We start from the raw sequence: 18,631 nt of genomic DNA, 5'->3' as shown, positions 1-18,631 counted from the left end.
TCTGTTTAAAAATAATTGAAAATGTAATTAAAAGTCCTCCAACAAAGAAAACTCTAGGCCCATATGGCTTCACTGGTGAATTTCTCTAAACATTTAAGGAAGAAATAATAGCAATAGTACATAAACTCTTCCAAAGAACCAATAAAGAGGAAATACTTCCCAGCTCATTTTATAAGGCCGGGAAAAACATGATACCAAAACATGACAAGACATTACAAGAAAGAGAAATTATAAGACCAGTATCCGCCATGAATATTGACACTAAAATCCTAAACAAAATATTAACAAATTGAATCTAGCAATATATAAAAAGGATAATATATCATGACTAATTGGAGTTTATTTCAGGAATTCAGTTGTACACACCTGTGTAACCAACATTTAACACTTGAAAATGATCATTGTAATTTGCCATATTAACAACTAAAGTAGAAAAGTCATGTGATCATCTCAAAAGATATAGAAAAAGCATTTGACAAATTTCAACACCCATTCATGATTTTTAAAAAATTTTCAGCAGAGTAGGAAGAGAAGGGAACCTCCTCAAATTGGTAAAGGGCAATAAGAGAAAGCTAAAGGTGACATTATCATACTTCCTGGTGAAATTTTGAATACTTTCCCCCTAAGATCAGGAACAGATCAAGGATGTCCAAGAAAAAAAAGATAACTCAGTTTTTTAAATTGGCAGAAGACTTGAGCGGACACTTAAACAAATATATCAAAAACCAAGAGACATAAAGAGATATATATAACATATAAGAAGTCCTCAGGGAAATGCAAGTTAAAACCACAGTGAGAGAGATCCAACTATATGCTATGTATAAGAAACCCACCTTAAATATAATAAATATAGGCAGGTTAAAAGGAAAGGAATGAAAAAGGTAGACAATTCAAAAAGATAGTAATATTCAGAACAAGGAAAATTAGCAGGAATAAAGAGACACATTACATGATAAAAGAGACAACTCACCAAGAAGACATAATAATTCTAAATATGTATATACCTAATATTAGAGCTTCAAAATACATGAAGTAAAACTTGATAGAACTGAAAAGAGAAACAGGCAAAACCACAGTTATAGTTGAAAACTTTAACACTTCTCTCTCAGTAATCTCTGGGACAAGCAGAAAATTAGTGAGTGTATAGAAGAACTGAATTAACACCATCAACAAACTAGATCTAATAAACATTTCTACAACAGTTCACCCAAAAATAGTAAAATACTCATTCTTTCAAGTGCATGTGGAACATTTGCCAAGAGAGGTGGCCCTGAACAAATTTAAAAGAATTGAAATCATACAATGAATGGTTTTTGATTACATAGAATTGAATTAGAAATCAGTCACACAAAGATAACCGAAAAAAATTCTTAAATATTTGGAAATTCATGGACTAAAAGGAAGTTTCAAGGGAAATTAGAAAATAATTGGAGCTGAACAAAAAATGAAAATGTGTCACACAATTTGTGGGATGTTGATAAAGCATTGCTTAGACAGAAATTTACAGCACCATGGGGCTCCTGGGTGGCTCAATCACTACACATCTGCCTTCAGCTGAGGTCATGATCCCAGGGTCCTGGGATTGAGCCCCACATTGGGCTCCCTGCTCGGCGGGAAGCCTGCTTCATCCTCTCCCACTCCCCCTGCTTGTGTTCCCTCTCTTGCTGTGTCTCTCTCTGTCAAATAAATAAATAAAATCTTTTAAAAAAAATTTACAGCACTAGATACATTAGAAAAGAATTCTCAAATTGATAGTCGAAGCTCCCTCCTGAGAAGGTGATGCTTGGGTTGAGATCTAGGGATGAATAGATCTTAAGAGGGTAAAGAGAAAATGGAAGTGTGAACCTGGCCAAAGGAGCAGCACAGGCAAAGGCCTTAGTGGGAAAGGACTTGGGGAAGGCCAGTGTGGCCGAGTGGAGCGAACAAGAGGAAATGTCAGATGGAATGAAATGGGAGATGTCAGGAAGGAACACAGTGTAAGACACTGTAAGCCATGATGTAAGGGAGTTTTGTCTTTATCCTAAAAACAGGGAAAGTCATTGGAGGAAGTTGTATAGTTTAGATTTATGCTTTAGGAATATCTCTGGCTCTTCTTTGGAGATGAATTAGAGGGGGGCCAGGAAAGACATGAGTAGACCATTTAGAGGCTATGGCACAGTGTGGTGGTCAAAGGGCAGCAAGGTCATCTCCAAAAAAACAAAATCTGGAGCCATTTGCCCCAGATTAACCCTGGTTCCACCAGCTTGATATAAAACACTGACCAAGTTACTTGGCCTTGCTCTCTCCCCTTTGTCATCTGGCACACATCACTTAGGGTCCATGTGAGGATGAAATGAGTTAATACAACCAGTAAAGTACTTAGAACACACATAGAACATGTTAAGTGTGGCTAGATGAGATCTGAGGCTAACAACATAGACTAGGGCAGTAGAGATGGAGATGAGAACTATGGCCAGAAGGATATTTAGACCATAAAAACCATACTTTGGTAATGGCTTGGAAATGGTGGGTGAGGAAGAGTGGGGTGTCAAACAAGACCCGAATCTGGGTGGATGGCGGTGACATTCAGTGAGACAGGGAGCATCGAGAGCCAATCAGGTTTGGAGGAGTTTGTGGGGTTAGCTTTGCACATGCTGAGTATACTTAAGGCTCCCAGTGCCTTCCTTTCTTTCTGTACTTGTGCCATTACAGTGATCCTCCCTCATTTCTACGCACCCTGCACAAAGCCATTGCCACTAAGAAACCAGTAGATGTCATCAGTGACCAAGAAAAGATGAATTGCCTTCTTTGCTCAGATCTGGTTTCACGCTTCACTTTACCTCTTCCTAATCTCATATATGAGAACCTAAAGATTGAAATTTTATTTAAATAACATATCAGAATAATAGAAGTGATTCATTTAAAAATAATAGAAGTGAATTTATGTAACTAATTTATATCAGATTCCAACTGACAAGTTTTAGAAGATATGTAAGACAAATATTCATTGTTATTTACTTAAGAGTGCTTCCCTAGTTCCAAATAAAAGCATTATTATTAAAACTCTACATACACTGAGAACCACGTCACACAGTATTATATTTACTTCAACAATCAAGCATAATTTAGAAAACTCAAGAGGAAATCTGTTGATTTACCCCCACTTTTACTCTTTTCATTGTTCTTCCTTCCTTCCTGATGTTCAAAGGTCATATCCTTTCTGTTTAGAGAATTCCCTTTAACCATTCTCTCTGTTGGCTACAAATTCTCTTCATTTTTCTTTATCCAAGAATGTCTGTTTCCCCTTCATTCCTGAAGAATATTTTCACTAGATAGGGAATTCTGGTTTGGCTTTTTTTTTTTTTTTTAAAGCACTTGAGAAATCTTGTTCGACTTCTTTCTGTGGTTTCCGATGGGAAATCCACTGTCACTAGAATTGGTGTTCCCCTATTGGTAAATCTAGGTGTTATTTCTCACTGCTTTCAAGATATATGTGTTTAGTTTTTGTACTTGTCCTTGGGCATGGGTTTCTTGGGTTTATCCTGTTTAAGGTTTGCTCAGCTTCTAGGTTTGTGTCCTTTGCCAAATTAGGGGATATTTTAGCCATTATTTTCTTGAATACTTTTCCAGCTCCAGACTCTTTTTTGGCACTCTGATGACATCAATGTGAGATCTTTTGTTATAATCCCACTGGTTCCTGAGGCTCTGTTTATTTTTTTCCATCGATTTTATCTTAGTTGTTCAGAGTGCATAATTTCTATTTTCCTATCTTCAAGTTCACTGTTTCTTTTCTCTTTTATTCAGCATTTGAGTCCCCAGTGAGTTGTGTGTGTTTGTGCACATGTGTGTTTTTTACTGTTGTTATTATATTTTTCAGTTCTAGAATTTCCACTAGGTTCTTCATTTTATCTTCTATTTCTTTGTTGAGATTTCCTTTTTTCTTTCTTGACACTTTGTATTTCTATATTTTAAATTTGTTTCAGACGCGTCTATAGTTGCTTACTGAAGTATTTTTCGGTGTCTGCCTTAAAATGCTTGTCAGATAATTCCAACATTGTGTCATCTCAGAGCCGAATGCAGATGCCCAGCGACTGAGCCACCCAGGCACCCCTTTAAAACTTAATTTTAAAAGTGCTATACTAAAATATTGTTGTCTAAAAATTTTAGGGGCACCTGGCTGTCTCAGTCAGAGGAACATGCAACTCTTGATCTTGGGGGCATGAGTTCAAGCCTCATACTGGGTGTAGAGATTACTTAAAATAAATAAATAAACTTAAAAAAATAAACATTTTATGTTTTCTATTTCTTTGGAAGATGTCAATTTTAGCTATAACTTTATAGAATTTGAACTCTACAGTTTTTGCTCCTTTTGTATTTCATTGCTTTATGTACATTGCAGGACTGACTTCTTACAGTAGCATTTTGCAAGAGATTAAGTTGCAGGAAGAATATAACTTACGCGGCTGGAGATCTTGAAGAAAACTGAGGCTGTATATCTGGGCTATTATCAACATTGTCTGTCCTTAGTGGCAGGGTGATGGGCTACCATAAAATGCTCTTAGGGGTCACATTTCTTAAAAGGTCATTCGATCTGAAATTTCACTTCCTTTTCTGATAAACCTGTTCCAGATGGTAAGTATTTCACTTACTATAATTTTTTACTAGTACAAAGATCTGAGTCTGAATTTATTTCATAGGTTCTTTTCGTTATTTTATAAATTAGCGCCCTAACAGTTTTTTGTTACTCATTTTTAAAGTTCTGTATGTACCTGATATAAAAAGAAAACAAATTACAGAGTTGCACAAACTAAAAGGTGAAAGAACCCCCTTGAGGCCCGCTGTTCCACACAGTATAGCCTGTTCACTGCTGTTTGGGATGTAGAAGTGGTGACCTGTTTGTTCTTTTTCTTTTTAAATTTTTTTAAATTTTATTTATTTTAGAGAAGGGGGAGGGGCAGAGGGAGACAGAGAAAAATCCTCAAGCAGACCACCCCCATCCAAGCATTGGAGCCTAGGGCTCGATTCCAGGACCCTGAGATCATGACCAGAGCCCAGATCAAAAGTCGGACGCTCAACCTACTGAGCCAGCCAGGCACCCCTAGAAGTGGGGATGTTTTAGAGAGCTCTCTACAGCATGATCTCAAATAAGAAAATCTCATTTCAGGTTCTGAGCAACATTCATACAGTCAGAGCCACATGGCAATCTAAAAAGCCCAAAACATGGACCTTTTCTCCCCAGGTAAGGAATCTGCTAAGGGAATGGAATGAAACGTGAACCTTTTTTACCTGTTAAGTGATAGGCAATTGATTTCTGAAGCAAAGCTGTCCGTGTGTATCTCTGAAATAATGTATTTATGTTAAGCACAGAATATATGGGGCCAGATTTGAATCTTTAGATTAATGTTCTTTGAAGACTTTGATAAAAATTACTTTTGTTTCTGACTCATCAGAGTTATAATTCCTATGAATCATCTCATTCAGTGGATTTCGGGGTTCAATTCTAGGAAATGCCCCCTGATGAAAATGAAAACAAAAAGATAAATTTAGGAAGTGTTTTTCACGAATGAAATCAACCATGCTAATGAGAGCTGTGCTTTCTTCAGATAAAATCAAGGGTGACGCCCTGGGGCTGGTACATTATACCCAGGCACCGTCAAGCCTGGAACAAAAAAAAGACTGGAATGAGGTTAGGTGGCTTCAAACCACGGAGTCCCTATGACATAGATGTGAGTGAACATGAAGATTTGATATCTTGATGTTCTTGTTATAATATTGTCTATAGTTTATTTTACTTTACTTTTTTTCTGCCGCTAAAGTTTCATTACTTTAGTGTTTACTTCCCATAACTAATTCCCTTGGGGCACTGTACCCTAAAAGTCCTCCATTAACCTTTCTCTTACTGCATCCGAAGATATTCAAGCAGTAGGGTTCAAGGAGAGGGCACAGGACATGGAGGAGGCCCAGCCACCTGGCTTGCGTGCTGCATGTGCCCACGCTTGCTTTTCGCGCATCTACTGGAAGTCCAATTTGATCTAAGCGCCTTACTGCTTGTATTTCGGCACAACGCTTTACAGTTCTGATGTTGCATCTCTGTGTATATGAAGCATTTAGGGTCGAATTTTCTAATTTTTTCTGGATATAAAGACGGACTGTTTGGAAGAAGAAATAATAAGAAATTGTTCCTTTGTTGAGGGAAATTAAGCATCTGTTAGGTGTGAGACATTCTTCCTAGCCACTGTGGGAACTTACATGTTGGTAGAGAAGAAACATATACAGGTATAATAACAATAGCCTGTGTTTATGGAGCTCTGTCCATGTGCCAGGCACGGTGGTAGGTCCTCCTGGGCATGATCTATGATCTCATTTAATCCTTGGAGTAGCCCTGTGGGGGCGGGATCTGTTGATAACCACCTCAAGGACAGAATGTCATGGTTGCTGGACTCTAAGTGCTGTGGAAGCACAGAAGATGGTGACATTAATTCCAGCCCTCAGGCTCAGGGAAGCTTTTGGAGAAGAGAACCTAGACTTTGAGGGTTGGGGAAGATTCTATAGGCAAGACAGAAGGGTGTGGTTGTCCAGAGAGAGGAAAAGGAATGAGCAAAAGAGAAAGGAAAGGAAAATTTGCAAGGTGGGAAAGTTGAGCAAATGTGTGTATGAAGTCTTCAATTTTAGTTCTGTTTACAAAAAACAATGGTTAATTTAAATATCTTATTATATATGCAAACTATTTTTATAACACCTCTGAGGACTTAGCTACAGTACTTGTTTCACATTAGCCTCTACTCTCACCAAAGAGTGAGTGAAAGGAAAGGTATTTCCCTCAACACAAAACTTAATTTTTTAACTTGAAATTATTGGTGTAGATGGGTCCAATCCATCTGCTTTCTGTTTCCTTTCAAAGACCGTTATTATGGTGCAAAGGTATCAACTACATACAGACAAGGAGAGCTGGAACCTCCCTCCCATTTTAAATTTTTATTAGTAACTTAGTTTTCTTTATTGTTTCAGGTTACTGGCATCTTGCCCTGCTTGCTTGATGGTGATTGTTTTATCAGATCTAATTCTTCATCTCCAGATCTTGGAATATTATTTGAACTTGGAATTTCTTATATTCGCAATGTATGTCAGTTGAAAGATAAAGCTTTCTAATGTATCAATTAAAGGGAAGTTTAAAAAAAAAGTCTGTATTTACAAGTAAAATAATTGAGGTTTTTATATGTAATAAAATTTTAATCTCTCAAGGAATGGGAATGGTGGTTCTAATTTATATATAGCGCTGCTTTTTCAGTAGCATTTACAATAAAAGTATATTTGTTTATAGCTTGAATGAACTCCAGTGCTTTTAAAGAATAAAGATTTGAAAAGGATGAGACTTTGCAGAAAGAGATAAAAGATATTCAGTGGCATTCCAGGGGTGTTTTACCTCTGTCCTAGAGGGTCAGGGTATACTTAACCTTGTGGCTAATGCTTCTAATTAAGGGACCTGTCAGAGTGGTAATTTTTATAAAGGCACCAGAAACTTGGATTAACTCATGTCATATAAACAATTGAACTAGTAGGTATGGGTCTGTGATAGTTATTTATTTTTATTTTATTAAGTTTTATTTTAATTAACATACAATGTTATATTAGTTTCAAGCGTACAATATAGTGATTCAGCAGTTCTGTACATTGCTCAGTGCTCATCATGATAAGTGTGCTCTTAATCATCCTCACCTACTTGATGTGATAGTAATTTAAATGTCTCCACATTCTAATAATACCTTGGTAGGTGTGGTATATATACTTGGCCTCAAGGTGACCCAGAGAACCAATTGCTATTATATTAATAGTATTACACCATCCTTTCATTTCTTTAAGGCAGATGCGTCCAACTGTGTTATGGGGGGGTAGGACAGGAGAGGGGAGCAGGGCCCCAAGCAAGTCCCCAGTGGCCTTCAGCAGTCGATGGTGGAGGTAAAGCTCTGACGGATGCTTTAAAAAAATGATTTAACTTGTGCATTCCGTCTCTCATCGAGACAAAGCTGCATAATCCCATGTAGTACTGATGTGGTTTAGATCATTCCACAAAATATATCCTTCAAGAAACAATAGCAACAGTTACCACATCATCAGGCTTAAGGAATTTTCAAAAGTAATTTGACAAGATAGGATTTTCACTTTTCATACTGCCTTTGCCATCTGGCCTGCCAGGAAAATGGGACCCACTGTATTTCACTTTATTTTCTTGTACAGAATTTTTTAGTCCTAAAAGTGAATGCTAATTTTGTTCCCTTTAAAGGACTTGGTATGTGCTTTTAAATTTGGTTCAGATAATTAAATTTTGTATGCCTGTTTATTTCATAGTCAACTGGTGAAAGAGGAGAATTAAGTTGTGGCTGGGTGTTTCTTAAACTTTTTGATGCCAGTGGAATTCCTATTCCAGCAAAGTAAGTTGCCTTTATATTCCTTCTAAATGAATAATTTTGTAGAAATTCATTATTTAGAATCTGGATATCTCAGGTTTGCAGAGTGTATATTGTTAGCATTTCAAAAACTTGTGAGGAGAGGGCTTTTAATGTTGATCTTTTAATGTTCTTTGAGGTGGTATATGAAAACAGCATGCACAGGGTCATCTTAGGAAGAAATGCCACTTATAGAATAGGTATTTTAAAAGATGTTTACTCAGGGGTGCCTGGGTGGTTCAGTCGGTTGAGCATCCAACTCTTGGTTTTGGCTCAGGTTATGAACTCAGGGTGGTGAGATTGAGCCCTGCATTGGGTTTGCACTGAGCATGGAGCCTGCTTGGGATTCTCTTTCTCCCTCTCCCTCTGCTCTTCTCCCACCCCTGCTCGCTCACTCGCTCTCTCTCTCTTTCTCTCAAAAAAAAAAAAAAAAATCAAACAAATAAATAATAAAAGATATTTACTCTCTGCTGAGAATATTTTTCAGTAAATTTCTGTGGTATTAGCACATTTCACAGTGCTGAAACAGAACCTGATTCTCTCCAGAGTGGAAAAGCTAAGTCCAGGGTCCCCAGGTCCTCTGTGACTCTACCTTTCTCCCATAGGTGATACACTGAAATTGTAATGGCAGTCACTGTAAATGAATTTAAAACTTAAGACCAAAAGGCAGACTGGTACCAAATATCTGCAATATATATATAATGGTCAGATTATTATCCCTAATATGAAATGGGTTCTCAAAAATGAATAAGAAAAAGACCATCCAAGTTTTTAAATGGGTATACACACAAAAAAATCTAAGTCTAGGATACAAATAAGAAATTCACAGAAGAGATACACATAGGCAGTCATCAGGATAGTAATTAAGATCCAAGGTTTGGAATTATAACTCAGGGCTCTCGGCCTGGCTCTGTGTAACTGTAAGCCAAGTTCCAGGTTCCTTGCCTGCAAGCCCCAATTTCCTCTCTTTAAAATGGGAGATTGTAATAGTTCCTACCCCAAAGGGTTATTATGAGGATTGATTCAGATAATGCTCCCTGCCTTCTGTGACTTCTGCTTACACCCCAGGGGCGGGCATGGCCTCTTTACCACAGGGCAGAGGTAAAAGTCCGGGCTCCACTTGTCCTCCTCTGACATCATCGTGGTGATAGGGAGAAGGGCACGGCCTCCCAGAATGTAAAAGTTCAGGCTGCTTTGGTTTAAATTTGTTTTGTTTTGTTTTTAAAGAATGTCTAGGGTTTTTAGCTGTACCTAGCGGGAGGGAAAAGAGTGTCTACTCCATCTTTCCAAAAGGGAAGTCACAGCTATTTTTCTAAATGAGGTAGAAGCCCATGTATTGATACTGAAATATTTCCAATGTATATTATGATATGGAAAAAGCAAGTTGCAGAATAGTATGTGTACTATGGCTCCACTTTTTTCATGAAAAACTGTATTCATGTGTATATGTGGGCGGGCCTATGTAAAGTGTTCCCAGAGGTTGCCTCTGAGGCACAGAACTAGGGAGGTAAAGCAGTGGGATTAAAGAGGACTTTTATCTTCTACTTTCTGTACTTAGGTAATATGCAACTTTGAAAGAAAATGTGTCAGTTTTGAGATTTACTGTGTATATACATATTTGTGTGCATTCACATAGAAAAAGGTAGGGCAAGGGCCTTACCAGACTAGAGGGGATGGGATGGGGAGGGATGTGTTGGGGTTTTTTTGTTTTTTTGTTTTGTTTTGTTTTTTAATTTTTTATTGTTATGTTAATCACCATACATCATTAGTTTTTGATGTAGTGTTCCATGATTCATTGTTTGTGCATAATACCCAGTGCTCCACACAGAATGTGTGTTTTTTTTTTTTTAAGATTTTATTTATTTGAGAAAGAGAGAGCAAGAGCAGAGGGAGTGGCAGAGGGAAAGGGAAAAGTAGACTCCACTAGGCAGATCCCAGGACCTGAGATCATGACCTGAGCCGAAGGCAGACACTTTAACTGACTGAGCCACCCAGGCGCCCCTGTTTTGTTTTTCATTTCATTTATTTTAGCATTTCTATGCTATTTAAGCATTTGAAAAATACATTTAAAAATACATTATTAATACATTCATTAATGTAAGTCATTAAAGTCAAAACACTTTAATGGCATCAATTAATTTTTCTCATTTTAATGGGGAAAAATGTATTTTCTACAGTTCAAAGTTAAGAAAGAAACTTTATTTACTGAGATAATACCTCACAGAGGAATCAACAACTTTCATTCTCATTTAGCAATGAAACAAATAAGATGTCTGGGAGTGTTATCTGTGCTAAAAAATATTTCTCTACTGATTTCAGTGTTTCAAAATAGAAACACGTGGTTTTTTTGCTATTCTTTTGTAGAACGTATGAACTCTTCTTGAATGGTGGCACCCCTTATGAAAAAGGTGTTGAAGTGGACCCTTCAATATCCAGAAGAGGTATAGCTCTTAGGCATTGCTTTCTCTCCTTCCCTGAGAAAGTACACAGAATATGCATCAGCAAAGAGAGCTATATTCTAATAAGCATAACATTCTTCACTTGAATTCACATTTTTAAAAATAAGTCATTTGATAGTAAAATCCTAATCACTTTTATCTAAGTGCTTCTTTTCTTGGTAGCACATATAGGACTAACGTAGGCAATCAGAAAGCATGAGGACCATTCATTAATGCCTTCTCCTTGAACACTGGGCTGATACTCGTGACCGCCACAGAGTTAATGACATAGACTAACTCCCAGGTTGCCTGTTGCTGGGCTAAAGGACGTAGACATTTCAAATTGTGGTACACATGCCGAGTTGCCTTCCACAAATACTGAGCATCCTTTAATATATTCATTGACCAGGCACTGTGCTAGATAATGGGAAAATGGAGAGTAAGACAGATCCGATCCTTGCGTTGCAGAGCTCAGCTCCTGACAGATTTGGAACTCTCCTTGTTTCATAACTTAGAACACATAGCATTGCTGCTGCCCTGGTGATGCTGGTCCCAGCTTCTTGGAACAGGGAAGGGCTTAGGACCTGGGAAGCAGTTGGATCTGCCTGGAGTCAGGCATGCTTTTTTAAACTCCCTTTATCCCTTTATAATATCTGGCAGCGATGCTGTCAAAGCTTCTGGTGTAGTGGCAGCTCCAGGGGTACTTAGGGAGGCCCGGAGGCTCTAACGCCATGCTTTATCTCTTTATCAGCTCATTTAGGGTATGTGAGGGACTCCTGCTTTTCATACAATTACTATTTTTACCCCAAATCTTTGTTTTATTTTAAAAAGTACTTTGTTTTATTATACTCACTGTCTCAGGTACTTCAAGTTTTGACATTTATTTATTTTTATTTTTTTAAAGTACATGGGAGTGTTTTCCATCAGATGATGACAATGAGAAGGCAGCCTCAACTCCTAGTAAAACTGAGATCTTTGAACAGAAGATCAAGAGACTTGCTGAGGTTGGTACCCACTTACCTGGCCAGTGAACTTGAGGCCCTTCAGCGTCTAGAGAGACCATCTCTGCTTTCAGCTTCTCCTCCTGCTTGATCATCTTTTGTCGGTTAGTTTGTTCCTCATTAATTCGTCTGCTGAGGATCAGCAGGGAAATGGAATGGTAGGAAAATTCAAATCAGCTTACTCTTTTGTTTACTAGTTAGCTCAAGTGATACATTTGGTCAGAAATAGTAGAGAAACTTGGCTAAATCGGGCTTGCCATCCACGATCCTGTCGTCAGGGAATCTTTTTTATTTTTTTATTTTTAAAGATTTTATTATTTATTCATGAGAGACAGAGGGAGAGAGAGAGGGAGAGAGAGAGGCAGAGGGAGAAGCAGGCTCCGAAGGAGCAGGGAGCCCGATGCGGGACTTGATCCCAGGACCCTGGGATCATGACCTGAGCCGAAGGCAGACGCTTAACCATCTGAGCCACCCAAGGCGCCCAGGGAATCTTTTTTAAATATCAGGTTAGTTGAGGTATAATTTCCATGCAACAAAACTTACCTTTTTTGGTTTACAGTTCTCTGAGTCTTGACCAGTATATACAGTCGTGTAACTACCACCACAACCAAGATGGAAAGCATTCCCATCACTCTAAACAGCTGTCTCCTTTGTGGTCAGCTCCCCAGCCTCAGCCTCAGGCAGCCACTCATCTGTCTTCTTTCCCAGCAGTTTGGTTTTTTTCGGTTTTCATTTTTTAGTTTCAGAGGTAGAGTTTAGTGATTCATCAGTTGCGTATAATACCCAGGGCTCATTACATCAAGTGCCCTCCTTAATGCCCGTCACCCAGTTACCCCATCCCCTCACCCACCTCCCTTCCAGAGCCCCTCAGTTTGTTTCCTGCAGTTAAGAGCCTCTCATGGTTTGTCTCCCTCTCTGATTTTGTCTTATTTTATTTTTCCCTCCCTTCCCCTAAAATCCTCTGTTTTGTTTCCTAAATTCCACATATGAATGAAATCATATGATAATTGCCTTTCTCTGATTGATTTATTTTGCTTAGCATAATACCCTCTAGTTCTATTCACGTTGTTGCAAAGGGTAAGATTTCATTTTTTGATGGCTGAGTAAATTCCATTGTATATATACATTGCCTCTTCTTTATCGATTCATCAGTCGATGAACATCTTTCCATACTTTGGCTATTGTGGACATCGCAGCTGTAAACATCAGGGTGCGGTGCCCCTTCGAATCAGCATTTTTTTTATCCTTTGGATAAATACCCAGTAGTTATATTTTTAACTTTTGAGGAACTTCCATACTGTTTTCCAGAGTGGCTGCACAGTTTTCATTCCCACCAACAATGCAAAAGGGTTCCCCTTTCTCCACAGCCTCGCTAACATTTGTTGTTTCCTGAGTTGTTAATGTTAGCCATGCTGACTGGTGTGAGGTGGTGTCTCGTGGTTTTGATTTGTATTTCCCTGATGCCAGTGATGTTGAACATTTTTTCATGTGTCTGTTGGCCATTTGTATTCCCAGCAGTTTTGTCTTTTCCAGAATGTCATTCATCTGGAGTCATTCAGTATGTAGCCTACTGGGGCTGGTTTCTTTCACCCAGCATACTGCTGCATTTGAGAGTCATCCATGCCATTGCGTGTAGTAGAAGTTGTTCTTTTTTGTTCTAAATAGTATTTCATTTGACAGATATACCATAATGCATTTATCCATTCACTAACTGATAGACATCTGGGTTGTTTCTAAGTTTGGGCAATTATGAATAAAGCCACTCTAAATATTTGCATACAGGTTTTTTGTGTGTGGCCATATGACTTTATTTACCTAGGAGCGGGATTGCTGGGTCATCTGGTGTCCTTCTAATTTTATAAGAAACTGCCGAACTGTTTTCCAGAATGGCTATAGCATTTTACACTCCCAGTAGCAATGTATGAAAGTTCCAATTAGTCATATTCTTGGTATTATCCATTTTTTTCTATTTTGGCCATTTTAATAAGTGAGTAATGGTATCTCATGGTGGTTTTAATTTGCATTTTCTTCAGGGAGCTTTTTTTTCTTTTTAAAGATTTTATTTATTTATTTGACAGAGAGAGAGACACACACAGTGAGAGAGGAACACAAGCAGGGGGAGTGGAAGAGGGAGAAGCAGGCTTCCCGCTGAGCAGGGAGCCTGTTGTAGGGCTCCATCCCAGGACCCTGGGATCATGACCTGAGCCGAACACAGACGCTTAACGACTAAGCCACCCAGGCGCCCCTCTTCAGGGAGCTTTTTAAAATTTATTTTACTTTTTCGTTAATTTTCTTTTATTGATTTATAGAACTCTTTTTAGATTTTTTATTCCAGTATAATTAACATACAGTGGTATAGTCATCTCAGGTATACAATATAGTGATTTAACAATTCCATACATTCCATACATACATCACAATAAATGTACTCTTAGTCCCCTTCACCTATTTCAAGGAACTTTTACACTAGTAGGTTCCCAGATCTATCACCTTCCAACTCAGTAGCCTCTTGGACAAGTCATTTAACTGTCTTTCTCAGGATCCCAATGTCTCCATCTTTTAAATGGGCATAATAATGTCAACCCCATGAAGCTATAATGAGGTTTAATGAAAAGAAAGTATATAAAACACCTAGATTGTTTTTATAGTATATGGCACAAAGTAAAATACAGTGTTAGCTATAATTATTTACTATTATTATTATCATATGTATAGATAAATGCAAATATAATTCCAGGTCCATGGTGCTGTATGTCATAAATTTGTTTAAATGAAGATGTGCTGTGTAGCTGGTAAGATCAGGAGGGATTTGAAATAGGTTTTGAAGGATGGGAGAGATGTGCACACGTGAAGATAGGAAGCCATGGAGAAAGGAACCTAACACAGAGGGCATATGGTGGGCAAGAGGTCAAAGGGAAGAGCAGGGCCTGGGAGCAGAAACTGATGAAGTTGGCCTGTCCCACCGCGACCTGCTTCTTGCTTGCTGATCACCAAGAAACAGAGAAAGAGATGAAAACTTGGCATATCCTCCTGAATCGTTGCTTTTCTCATTCTGGATCATGCCCTTAGTTTAAATATTCCTTGTTCTTATATCTGATACTGAAATGTGTCTTCTAATTCTAGTATTAACAATTAAATCTTTCAATAACGATTAATAACGTGTTCGTGGATATTATTCATTCTCTTGTCTGCCCCCCCCCCGATGTTTATAGCACTTATAAATTCCCTTTTTTGGCCAGTCTTTCCTTGGAAAATTGTTATTTTTCAAGATTTAGAAAAAAGAAGCACAGTAGCAGTCTTTGTAAAAGAAAAGCCAGAATCCTGTTTGGCTTCATTCTTCCTGCTTCTTCAGCCTCCCACTCCTCATCTCATTGGTAAGCCTCCAAGAGTCCCCAAGTACTCCCAAGTGTGTCTTTCAAGTACGGCTCTTAATAGTGTTGCTTTGGCCCCAAATACTGGTTCCAAGATACTTTTTACCAGTTGGGATCAGATTTGTCTGGGCAGTGCACAGGTCAGGTATGCAGGCCCATGCTTCCAAAGCAGTGAGTGTTCTTCTGTATGCTGGTTCTCAGAGAAGGGTCCTGAGTCCTTGCCCTCCAGACCCCAGGAACTAAGGTGCTTGTTTGATCACAGCACACACTAGGCACCCAAAAAATGTTTGCTAAAGAATTTCAAAGTAGAAATCTTCCTGCTAGGTAAAAGTGTACTTCTTAGGACCTCTGCTCTGCCTCCTGCTGTCCCTAAAGTCCCCCACCTTGTCTTGGTGTGTGCTCTTCTCTCCTCCTAGAGCCCAGAGGGGAACCTGAGCATTGCCACTCTACTTGGCATGATCCTGAAATGTGTATGCCTGGTAGTGGCAAGTGTGGGTTGGGGCAACTCTCTGGTGCGGCCTAGGCTCAGGCTGGCTCTCACAGAGACCAGGCCATGGTCTGGTGAGACTCCAGAGGCCCCTGCCTCACTGCAGAGCCCATGGGCTGTGGTGTGAGGGCTGTGCTGTGGGTCCAGGGTGAGAGGCTGGGCACCAGCATGGGTGCTTTTGGGCATCTCTGCCCTGAGCCTGCACACCCTGGAGGTGAAGACTGAAACAAGACTGATCCATCTCAGTCCCCTCTCCTTCCCTGACTGCCACCTTCAAGTGGATGGAAGAGGAAGGCAAATAATGATACCAACAGCCCTCGTCCTCTCCTTCAAAAGCGCATCCCACCTCTCTCCCCACCCTCCCTTGCTTAAGAACTCCACTTTTGTTTGGCCAGACTCTTCTGCTTAAAGGAGAAAGGACAGAGGCTTTTAACATTATGCCAAGCAAGATACAACAATGCGCACAGACCCAGTGGTGGGAAGCCCAGGGAGAGCTTGCCTTCCCGCCCACTTTCCCCCAGTTCCTTTGCTAGTTGTCTTCATATTGCCCTCTCACAGCCAGCAGTCTTATGTGTACGTACCCTTGGATGTCCGGAGGCCCGCAAAAGTGCAAATTAGCAAATGTAGACTTGTCTCCTTTCCAAAGAAACCACACCAGAATCCTGCCCGTGAGATTCCTTTGGTGGAGACCGTTGTAATCATGGTCACCCTCTCAGTAGGAGACGAAAGAGGAAGCAAAGAGATCCTTCAGTTTCACCAAGACATGCCATTCTAATTTTGGAGCTATTTTTCAATGGGGTTTTACCCCGATGTGATTTGGCCAAAAGCATGCTTTTAAGCCGCTGATGAGGGCAAGCTCTGAATTTTGACCCAGACTCCCAGTGCATGAGTTCAGAATCCCAAGAAATACCAGTCTGTAGAAGTAGGCTGTGTGCCTGTGTATAAATTTGCTATAAACTTGTTTATTTGTCTTTGCCTTTTTGATGTCTCCCATCTTTTTTTTCCTCTTTCACTCCCATCTTTTTTTTCCTCTTTCACTATTGTTTCTAAAAATAAATGACGTAATCGTGTTACTAGCCTGGGGCCCATGATTAGGTTCATTGCACTTCCACCATCAGTTTGCTGGTGTATCTGTGAGATCAGAAAGAAGTATATTTTTACTTCTTCAACTTAGCCAACCTCCGTAGCCCAGAGCTTTCTGGTCATCTTGGGTTTGGGAAAATCAGAGGATTTCCCCAAAGAAAACGAATAAAGTGCAGCAGTCCTGCCTCATGTTGTAGGGAAGTGCCAGAAGGAAGGGAGCACCCACCCTGTGGGAGGAACGAAGGCCTCCACCGCAGGCTGGCAGCAATGCCAACCAGACAGAGCAGACGGGTCTGTGAGAGGAGAGGGGAAAATGGAAGGAAGGTTACACCCCTTCCTCCAGCAAAATCACTGGCTGTTCTTCAGCATGAGCCATGGTTTGGGCATGCAGCTGAAACACTGCCCAAATGGGCCATAGACCAGAGGGCAGGATGTGGAACAAGCCTGAGGAATCGCAGCTGAACACTGAGCAGACATGTGGTGGCATCAGGGCAGCTTAACTGATCCTCCGCAGCCAGTCTTTGAAATCCAGTCAGACATAAGACCAGCATCATAGCAGCGGTGGGAAACAACGATTTCTAACTTTGTGTGCCAGATAGATTGTGACATCCTATATGAATGTCAGAAAACCTGTCTTGCATTTTGGGGATGTTTCTAGAAATGCAGGGGTTAGGAAGTAGTGAAGGATACTTACAAAATTCCATGAAACAACCCCTAGGGAATCCATTGCTCCTGCACCACCATAGGGACTACACTTACTCTGTTCTCTTCCACCAGGCTGGAAGCCTGAACGTTACCTCTGCAACTAATGTCCCCTTCTAAGATACTTATTCTAGAAATTAAAATAAAGGATGAATTTACAAAAGTTTAAGTCTCTTTTTTAACTTTTGATGGTTTTTCTTAGCCCGAAGATGTTTTCCTCCTTGATAAAGGACATGGTTTGCAAGGTTTTCCAGATTTCCTATGTGGTCATTCTTTACGCTTAATGACAGAGTTCATGTATTTCTAAAAATAATATTTAGAAAATGTATATTTAGAATGATTCAAGACATTTTTTTTTGAGTATCTTCTAGTATTAGCTCTTGTGCTCAGTATACATGCCCAGTAGGCACTTAGTGCGTGTCATGTGTCAGGATTTTAAAGCACTCACCTGTCATGTTTCCAATAATATTGAAATTTTGTTTCTATTTTTATAAGTATTTTCTTCTTTTTGATGCTATTGTATACGGAATTGGTTTTAATTTTCTTTTCAAATCGTTCATTATTGGTGTATGGAAACAAGACTAACTTGTGTGTGCTGATTTTATATCCTACAGCTTGGCTGAATTTGTTTATTTGAACAGTTTTTTGTGGAATCTTTAGGGTTTTCTACATATAAGACCATGTTGTCTGTGAACAGAGGTAATTTTACTTCTTCTTTTCCAATTTGGATGTCTTTTGTTCCTTTTTCTTGCCTGGGGCTCTGGCTAGGACTTCTAGTACTATATCGAATAAAAGTGGTGAAAGCAGGCATCCTTGTGTTGTTTCTGATCTTAGAGAAAAAGCTTGTGGTCTTTCACCATTGAATATGATGCTAGCTGTGGGATTTTCATATATGGCCTTTTTTATGTGGAGGTAGTTTTCTTCTATTCCTAGGATTGTTGAGTGTTTTTATTATGAAAAGGTATTGAATTTTGTCAGATTCTTTTTCAGCATCAGTTGAGAAGATCATGTGGGTTTTTTCTTTCATTCTGTTAATGTAGGGTATTACATTGATTTTTTAATGTTGAACTGTCCTTGCATTCCAGCAATAGATTCCACTTGTTCATAGTATATATAAACCAGTGAA

At 39.3% G+C, this 18,631-nt stretch overlaps 1 protein-coding gene across 3 annotated transcripts in view; it reads left to right on the top strand.

The window, feature by feature from the left end:
• Nucleotides 1-18,631, top strand: part of NPHP1 (nephrocystin 1) — a 52,771-nt gene that overhangs the window by 22,365 nt on the left and 11,775 nt on the right. For 2 of the 3 annotated variants that reach the window (XM_027623276.2, XM_027623273.2), the window contains exons 12-16: nt 5,144-5,218; nt 6,988-7,098; nt 8,326-8,408; nt 10,788-10,864; nt 11,766-11,865. In XM_027623276.2, the coding sequence (XP_027479077.1) occupies nt 5,144-5,218; nt 6,988-7,098; nt 8,326-8,408; nt 10,788-10,864; nt 11,766-11,865 (446 nt within the window). The remainder of the gene's footprint in view (nt 1-5,143; nt 5,219-6,987; nt 7,099-8,325; nt 8,409-10,787; nt 10,865-11,765; nt 11,866-18,631) is intronic. The other variant, XM_027623277.2, reaches the window with a different exon arrangement.

The sequence above is a fragment of the Zalophus californianus genome, chromosome 8 (assembly GCF_009762305.2).
Source record: "Zalophus californianus isolate mZalCal1 chromosome 8, mZalCal1.pri.v2, whole genome shotgun sequence".
Lineage (NCBI taxonomy): Eukaryota > Metazoa > Chordata > Mammalia > Carnivora > Otariidae > Zalophus > Zalophus californianus.
This window is presented reverse-complemented; position numbering and strand designations above follow the sequence as displayed.